The sequence below is a fragment of the Lolium perenne genome, chromosome 4 (genome assembly GCF_019359855.2).
Source record: "Lolium perenne isolate Kyuss_39 chromosome 4, Kyuss_2.0, whole genome shotgun sequence".
Taxonomy (NCBI): Eukaryota; Viridiplantae; Streptophyta; class Magnoliopsida; order Poales; family Poaceae; genus Lolium; species Lolium perenne.
Genome location: NC_067247.2, coordinates 79,514,593 through 79,524,295, shown reverse-complemented (window position 1 = coordinate 79,524,295; position 9,703 = coordinate 79,514,593). Strand labels below are relative to the sequence as shown.

The window sequence follows — 9,703 nt, the reverse complement described above, 5'->3', positions numbered from 1 at the left end:
TCATGAAAAGTCTTTGCTTTATGATTCAATTGTTTACTCATGTCATTTACCATTGTTTCAAATCGCTGCATTCATTACATGTGCTTACAATCGTATTGATCAAGATTATGTTGGTAGCATTGTCACTAAGAAATTATCTTTGTTATCGTTTACCTACTCGGGACGAGTAGGAACTAAGGTTGGGGATGCTTGATACGTCTCAAACGTATCTATAATTTCTTATGTTCCATGCTACTTTTATGATGATACTCACATGTTTTATACACATTATATGTCATTATTATGCATTTTCCGGCACTAACCTATTAACGAGATGCCGAAGAGCCAGTTGCTGTTTTCTGCTGTTTTTGGTTTCAGAAATCCTAGTAAGGAAATATTCTCGGAACTGGACGAAATCAACGCCCAGGGGCCTATTTTGCCACAAAGCTTCCAGAAGACCGGAGGGAAGACGAAGTGGGGCCACGGGGCGCCGCCACGCTAGGGCGGCGCGGCCCAAGGGGGGCCCGCGCGGCCCTAGGGTGTGGGGCCCCCGTGTGGCCCCTGACCTGCCCTTCCGCCTACATATAGTCTTCGTCGCGAAAACCCCAGTACCGAGAGCCACGATATGGAAAACCTTACTGAGACGTCGCCGCCGCCAATCCCATCTCGGGGGATTCAGGAGATCGCCTCCGGCACCCTACCGGAGAGGGGAATCATCTCCCGGAGGACTCTACACCGCCATGGTCGCCTCCGGATTGATGTGTGAGTAGTTCACCCCTGGACTATGGGTCCATAGCAGTAGCTAGATGGTTGTCTTCTCCTCATTGTGCTATCATTGTCTGATCTTGTGAGCTGCCTATCATGATCAAGATCATCTATCTGTAAAGCTACATGTGCGTTTGTTGGGATCCGATGGATAGAGAATACTATGTTATGTTGATTATCAATCTATTATCTATGTGTTGTTTATGATCTTGCATGCTCTCCGTTGCTAGTAGAGGCTCTGGCCAAGTCATTGCTTGTAACTCCAAGAGGGAGTATTTATGCTCGATAGTGGGTTCATGCCTCCATTAAATCTGGGACAGTGACAGAAAGTTCTAAGGTTGTGGATGTGCTGTTGCCACTAGGGATAAAACATTGATGCTATGTCCGAGGATGTAGTTATTGATTACATTACGCACCATACTTAATGCAATTGTCTGTTGCTTGCAACTTAATACCGGAAGGGGTTCGGATGATAACCTGAAAGTGGACTTTTTAGGCATAGATGCATGCTGGATAGCGGTCTATGTACTTTGTCGTAATGCCCAATTGAATCTCACAATACTCATCATGTCATGTATGTGCATTGTCATGCCCTCTCTATTTGTCAATTGCCCAACTGTAATTTGTTTACCCAATATGCTATTTCTTATGGGAGAGACACCTCTAGTGAACTGTGGACCCCGGTCCATTCTTTTACATCGAATACAATCTACTGCAATACTTGTTTTACTGTTTTCTGCAAACAATCATCATCCACACTATACATCTAATCCTTTGTTACAGCAAGCCGGTGAGATTGACAACCTCACTGTTTCGTTGGGGCAAAGTACTTTGGTTGTGTTGTGCAGGTTCCACGTTGGCGCCGGAATCCCTGGTGTTGCGCCGCACTACATCTCTCCGCCATCAACCTTCAACGTGCTTCTTGGCTCCTACTGGTTCGATAAACCTTGGTTTCTTACTGAGGGAAAACTTGCTGCTGTACACATCATACCTTCCTTTTGCGGTTCCCAACATCACAAGGAAGCTACTACGCCCACATCAACTGTGCGTAAGCAACCGGCGCCCTGCGACTCCTCCATCTGGCGCCGCCGTCCCCGTCGTCGACCTCGAAGCCTCCGACGACGACCTGTACAAGCCAACGCCGTCCCCACCTCGCACCAGTGGCCGGTGGGGAGACGCCGGCCAAAGCAGCAGCCAGTCGGCTTCGGTGCCGCCGCAGTTCGACGACGACGGCTCCGACGACGATGGCGGCGACTACACGGTGTTCTACCGCCATTTCGGCATGTAGAGCGCCGTGTTTTTATATTTACAGTTGTATTCCCCTAGCCGAATTCGAAATATAGTCGAATTCGATCTCTATGTATGAACTTCGCCCTCTATATAGTAAATATCATTAAATTTAGTCTAAATTCGACCGTTTTATGCCGTAGTTTGTCAAGTTTCCGTTTTTCAAATTTAGATCGCCGTCTTCGCCTGAGACCGCGGCTGGGAAACTACTCCTCCCCACGCCAAATTTACGTCCAATCCGGACGTAAATTTCCCCGGATTTCGGCGTTGGGAGGGCAAATGAGTGGAGATGCTCTTAGGGCCTGAGACTGGTCAACAATTACCACCTCACCAAATACAATGTTGTACAGGAGACGGGTGACCATAGATGAATCTTGGTGCGTATTTAGTCACCGTAAATTCGTATTATTAGAGTACGATGACCTAAGTGAATCCGGCCGACAAGTACGAGTACTAGCCATGTATTTTACTCTATATTCTTCTCTCTGTTTCTTCAAGCCACACGTATGTGCTCTTTTGGAGATTGGTTGCCTCCCGACGGAGAAGACTTCACCAGGAAAAATCCAAAAGGGGAAATAGTATGTCAGGCGCAAAACCAAAAAGAATGGCACCACAAGAAAGGACTATGCGGCCGTTTGATGTTTGGTTCTGATCTTCTCAGGTTGTTGATTTTAGTTAGTTTTTTTTTTGTGGTGTGATGATCAGTGGGTCGAGGCAAGGTTGTATGAGTTGAATGTTTTGGGTGTATGCCGCATGTGGTTTGCTTTAACGATTTTTGTCCGATTTTCCGTTAATTAGCTAGACAAATATCTTCTTCTCCATTAATAGCTCGGGGCAAACCTTTTACCCCAATTAGAAAAAACCTTGTACCAAGTATATTCTGTTGTGCAGTTTTTTCGGAGAATCTTGTTTTTCTTGGATCCTGATGATCTGTTGTGCCCTAGAACTAGGGCTAGACTAACGATCTACTCGACTTGTTAAGACTCGGTTCATTAAGACTTGTGATCGTTAATGCCTGGATCATTAACCTTGTTATCTTTAACGAGCTAAGAGTGAAGTTTGGCTCGGCTCGATATGCGCTAACGAGCGCTCGCTAAAAATCGTTATGGAGCACATACGCTTAACATGCAGGAAAAATTATAACCTAGTAGGTTGAAAAAAAATTATGGCAACTTTATAAGGAGTTGGGAGGCCAATAAAAAGTGCACGGGGATGCAGTCAGCAAATACCTTAGGGCATGCTGCTGGTGATTCGAGAAGATGAGAACATGAGATAATGAAGATATACACGTAAAAGAAGTGGTTATTATAGGAAATGCACTCACACGACGGACTTTCTTTTTTCCATAGTGGGTCAAGTACTCAAAGTTATCTAAGATTGGCTACATGTCTTAAGACATATCACTATACTTACCAACTCTTGGTTGCTAGCGAGCTTAATGAGTAGCTCATGAAACTCGTTAGCTCGATTGTTTAGCTCATTAGCGTTAACACGAGCAAATGATATTGTTTAACTCTATTTGTTAAGAAAACGAGCTGAGCTCAAACGAGCGCTCATTTAGGTCGCCGATTTTTGAGCTTTATGTTCAGCCCTAACTACAACCATCAAACTGGCCGCTCAATAGTCGCTAAAGCAAAATGGGGGTTGCTGTACACCGACCAGTGCGGTGCTCGCACGGCACCGCACACCCCCTACAGGCAACATCAGGTAACTCATTTTCCTTTTTGTTTCTTTTTTCCTTTTTGTTTTTTTTTTGTAGAATGTGAATACTTTTGAAAATTGTAAAATTCCAAATTCTGAATACTTTTATATTGGAACAATTTTTTAAATTGAACATTTTGTAAATTTGAAAAAATGATTTTTGAATAAATTTCAAATATTGTTTAAAATTTAAAATTTGTTCAAATTTCAAAATTCTTCCAAAATTTGGAAATCTGTTGAAGATTAAAAATTTGTTCAAATTTAGAAATTCATTAAAAAATTGTTCAAAATTTAAAATTCGTTCAAGATTAATTTTTTTTCAAATTCGTTCAAATTTTAAAAAAGTTCAAAATTAAAATTTGTTCAAAATTCAAAATTCGTGCAAGATTAAAATTTGTTCAAATTTGGTTAAACTTGAACAATTTTCAAATTTAATAATTTTTGAAAATAGTTTTAAACAGGAAAAATAAAACGAGAGACTGCAAAAGAAAACAAAAAACAAAAGAAAACAGAAAAGAAAAGAAAAAGGAGAAAAACATGCAAAATCGCCTAACCGGGCCGGCCCATACCGCGCGCGGGGGTGTGCAGCGCGGTGCAGGTGCCAACCTGGTCAGCATATAGGAATTCCCACAAGATGACCATGGTCGCTGAAGTAAATGGGCCATGACCACAAATAGATATTCAAACCCAATTTTTATTGACAGGGCAAGCAAGCCACACCTGTCAAAGCCCAATAAAACTCCCGAGCCTCGCGAGGCCGCGGCGCTGCGGGGGTTTGTGAGTACGGTTTTCCGTTAATTAACTAGGCAAATATCTTCTTCTTAATTAATAGATCAGGGTAAACCTTTTGCCCCGTTTCAAAAAAAAAAATTATACCAAGTATGTTGTGTTGTGCAGTTTTTTTTTCTGAGAATCTTTTTTTATCCTGATGTTCTGTTGTTTTAGGGGATCCTGATGATGTGTTGTGCCCTAGAACCATCACATGGTCACTGAAGTAAATGGGCCATGACCACCAATAGATATCTAAGCCCAATTCTTATTGACAGAGCAATCTAGCCAAACCCATCAAAGCCCAATAAAACTCGAGCCTCGCGACGCGTCTCTCCCCCGTCTGATTCCTTCCTCCGCACTCAGTCACAAACCCCCCGCAGCGTCGCCAAAGAGGGGAAATCGCCGCCGAAATTGCAAAACCCCCAAACCAAACCCTTTTTTCTCTTCTGATTCGCGGCAATGGCGGCGCCGGCAGCAGACGAGGCCCCGGCGGCCTCCCCGGGGTACGCGCTCCGGGCCACGCTCACGGGCCACCGCCGCGCCGTCTCCGCCGTCAAGTTCTCCCCGGACGGCCGCCTCCTCGCCTCCGCCTCCGCCGACAAGCTGCTCCGCGTCTGGTCCGCCTCCGACCTCTCGCTCTCCGCGGAGCTGGCCGGCCACGACGAGGGCGTCTCCGACCTCTCCTTCTCCCCCGACGGCCGCCTGCTCGCCTCCGCCTCCGACGACCGCACCGTCCGCATCTGGGACCTCGGCGCCGGCGGCGGCGCGCGCCTCGTCAAGACGCTGCACGGCCACACCAACTACGCCTTCTGCGTCGCCTTCAGCCCCCACGGCAACGTCCTCGCCTCGGGCTCCTTCGACGAGACCGTCCGCGTCTGGGAGGTCAGGTCCGGCCGCAGCCTCCGCGTGCTGCCCGCGCACTCCGAGCCCGTCACCGCTGTAGATTTCGACCGGGACGGGACCATGATCGTGTCCGGGAGCTACGACGGGCTCTGCCGCATCTGGGACGCCGCCACGGGACACTGCGTCAAGACCCTCATTGATGACGAGAGCCCGCCCGTGTCCTTCTCCAAGTTCTCCCCCAACGGCAAGTTCGTGCTTGCCTCCACCCTTGATAGCACCCTGGTGAGTTATATTCAGCATATCTCCTACTTCTCTGTTGTAGATTGTAGAAAACTGTCTAGCTTTCATTCAGCATATGTGAATATGTAATTTGTGTTGTTATTCGACACTTGACTGTTCACATAGCTAGATTGAATATCCGGATTTTTTTTTGTGATGAAATGCGTTAGCAGTTTTCATAGCAAAAATAGAATGGTACAAGTACATTTCTACGGACCCAATAGTTGGATTGTCACGAGGTAATGATCCTCCTTGTTAAACTTATTAGTTTTATCTTTTACATTAAGTCTAGTCTTGGCAGAATATTTCACTTGGGAGTCCAGGCTTTGTTTCGAGGTTATGGAGGGCAACCTGTTTCATCCTTGAACCCCAATGCTCATGTAATAGATATATCATTTCCGTGTAAATCATACCTTATTGCAAGTAAACAAACAAGGTATTCTTTGGGTTGGAGGTAGCAGACCCGCCACAGTACTATTTGTTCACTTAACACAGATGACATGGACTTGAGCTTCAAGTAATATGTCTTCTTGCAATGGTGAAGATGTGAGCTATCTGCATATTGCTGGGTTTGCACAATGCTACATAGAGTTGGATATTTTTTTGATTATGTTTTGAGTTATTTCTACCATGCTTGCTATGATCTAGAATGTGGTAAACTACAAGGCAGGGCTTGTTAACAGTTTATAAAAACTGCACCCTTGTATATTGTTATGTGCAATCTTGACATGATATAGATATAAGATTAAACTTGTTTGTTTGATGATGAGCTTGGTACGAATGTGTCAGTTGTGAAATGCTGTAATCACAAATTTCTGTCATGACTCTTCCTTCCCCGTTCGCCCTTTTCAGTTTAATTGAATAAGACTGGCCCTAGCCATACTTCTAATTCTCGAGGATACGCAGATGGCTGCTGCTTTTATTTTCATCTTTGGTTCTTCTTATTATTTAAGGGATCAACAGTATCTTCCTAAAAAAGGTCCTTAACCCCTTGACCTAGAATAGAACCTAATTTCGCTATCACCTACGAATTCTTCTCATTTATTCCATATTATGCCTTTCTCAAAGTAAAAAAATCAAAATAGCCCTTTCTAGCCTTCATCTTGGGAAAACCTTTCGTTTCTGTGTGATATGCATAAATGGTGATGTATATATTTTGTTGACACAGCTTTGTTTGGTCTTTTTGTAGTATAATGACATGACTGACTGGGACATCAATCATAGTTCATTTCTCTTTTGTCGGTATGCCTGCCATCTGTTTTGCAACTGCAAAACTGGCATTGTCATATGATTCTTGAGAAGTAATTAATTGTGTAGAGTTGCAAATAGCTAATTGAATTTTCCATTTTAGCAAAGGCAGCTATGTTACTTATCTTATGGGGTTTCAAGCTATTCTCGTTAATTGATCCTCTGCTAATCGTCGTATTCCTTCTAAATTTGTCGTGGTCACAACATCCTAGAGGTAGCTGTTATGGATGTCTTGAACGATTATGCTATGGTGCTGAGTGTGAGTATCTGCAATTTGTTGACATGGGGTGCACAGTAACTGTAGCTGCAGTTACAATGTGTGCTTCCTTGTGATGTGATCGAGTTTGAGTCACTGCTGAGTGGAGGGTCGGGATACTAATAAGGTGATGTGGTTCTAGTCTAGTGGTGTTGTGAGGTAGACATTGAAGGGCAAGAGACTAAAGAATAATTCCTCCCAGAAAAAAGAAATTACGGGTATTTGGGAATAGTTCTGTTAGAGATTTAGAGTAAGAGACTAAAGAATATTTCCTCCCAGAAAAAGAAATTACGTGTATTTGGGAATAGTTCTGTTAGAGATTTAGAGCTTACAGCTTAGATGTTAAACTCTTGCCATGACCCTAGGATCAACAACAACAACAATATCAAAGCCTTTTTCCCAAGCAAGTTGGGGTATGCTAGATATGAAACCCAACAGAAACATTAGGAGACCGAAACAAGAAGGGAAAAAGAGAAAAAGAAAAAAAAAGGAACGAATAAACTTAGATTCTGGCACATGGATCGCTAATCCCCATTCAGCCCTATCAAGAGCCAAAACTCTAGGTACATTCCAGTCCTCAAGTCTCTTTTTACTGCCTCCTCCCATGACCCTAGGTTGGGATATAATTTAATTCTTTGGCAAGTAACAAAGATTAAGGTAGACAGGGTGTTTAATAGACAATTAGTAGAGCGATATCTGGACTCCTATCCAGCGAAAACTTTCCCTTTTTAAGAAAAAAATGAACCCTGTTAATATTTCCAAGATTGGAATTTTTGAAGAAACCAAATCTCCCTAAGGCCTTGTTTACTTCTCTTGTATTTTCATCTCCTAGGGGTTTAGGGATGGGAGAGTATTTGGTGTTCGCCCAATACCCTGAAATCCCCTCAAATACTCTTTCCAAAAATACTCTAATATGGTGGGGAGTTTTTAATCTAGGCAAAAATGAGGGGTTTATGGGGATATCTCGGGATTCTCCCGTCCAAACCTGGACAAGTAAACGGACTTTTGGGGATTTTCCGTGATTCGGCATAATACCCTCCGATCCACTAAAATACACTAGAAGTAAACAAGGCCTAACTTATGTAGTGTAGAAAAGATTATAATAAACTATAGTATAGCCATTGATACACAATTACTGCAGGGGTAGAAGCCAACAGAATCTTTCAGGGTATCGAGTCATGGGTTCGATCCACTGCCTTGCAATTTGTTGCTATTCATATTTTCCATTCTCGGCAGTGGGACCTGCATGCCATGGGTTGAAATCGGAAAATATATGGCTCAAAACTGTGATTTTTAACCAACAATGTGTGGCAATGGCAGCTCTAGCAATAAGTAATCAACCACTATAGCAGTTGGTGTTTCATGTAAACATAGGCTTGGATTCATTTTATACCTTCTGAAATTCAAATGGGTTCTGTATGTTGTGTAAATGGGGTCCACTGCTACGGCAAGTAACCGGCAAGTACATTTAATCCTGATTATTTCTAATAACATCACATCTTTTTTTAGCTAGGCAGTAAATGCACGGTTTGGAAGATTGCTTGTTAATTGCTTCTAATAACATCACATCTTTTTTTAGCTAGGCAGTAAATGCACGGTTTGGAAGATTGCTTGTTAATTGCTAGTGATACCACATTTGCTAATTTATCTATGTACATTTAATACCTAATTAATTTATATTATTTTTTCTCAGCCATATTGTCAATTTATAGTTACCGTGAATATGAAAATGTTTTGACCTGTTTTTTTCCTACCAATATATACATAATTATTTTCTAATATTAAAGTTTATTGTTTCCTTGTATTATGGCAAAAAAAAATCACCCTTTCTCCAGCTATTTGTTAGCTGTTCATTAAGCCAAAACATATTGTCCGGGAACCATCATATCATGAGGGCCCTACCCCTAGTGTTTGACCATGATTAGAGACCTGGAGCAAGACTGTCATGAGCAGTTCCTCGTGTTTGGGTTGTGAGGGTGGTACATGTAGAAGTTCACTCCATTTGTGCGTATTACCTTGAGTTGATAAATGACTTGTGTATCATGCTCTCCAGAATACCTGGGCCCTCCGAATGTCTGGAAACAGTTCTGAGTGCCTAATAGTTTCCAGTTTTCCACAGTTCTTGTAAGCATTTCTCAATAAAGCTGAGTTGGCCAATCAGTAGGGATTGTACAGCTGTACCGCATGGAGATCATGAACTGTCTTTCACTAAAAGGGTGGAAAGAAACTAAAATAAGCTGTTGTCTGTTAATATTTATACGATTTTGAAGTGTGACACCGTTGTGGAAGCACATCGCTGTAGCTACATGTATCATGTGCTGTCTAACCTAGCAGAGCCTGCCATGTGATTCAGTACAGAGTGCACCCATGCTACAATCCCATCTTTGCGGAACTATTTTCTGTCCTACAGTGAATTAGATTTCATGACCATTGTTATTAGCATGGCGCTCTTTCTAGTAGTTCAATTTACTTGGAGTATTACAACGCCTAGATGTTTTACATGCTGTTAATCCCACGTGTATGTTCCCCAGATAGTATTGTCCTGCTGCAGATCATTCTTGTAGACTACTCCAT

General features: G+C 42.9%; 1 protein-coding gene across 1 annotated transcript in view; it reads left to right on the top strand.

The window, feature by feature from the left end:
- Window positions 1-4,855: 4,855 nt before the first annotated feature.
- Window positions 4,856-9,703, top strand: part of LOC127293075 (COMPASS-like H3K4 histone methylase component WDR5B) — a 5,673-nt gene continuing 825 nt past the window's right edge. Inside the window, exon 1 of the mRNA XM_051322627.2 lies at window positions 4,856-5,628. Coding sequence (XP_051178587.1) covers window positions 4,963-5,628 — 666 coding nt within the window. The 5' untranslated portion in view covers window positions 4,856-4,962. The remainder of the gene's footprint in view (window positions 5,629-9,703) is intronic.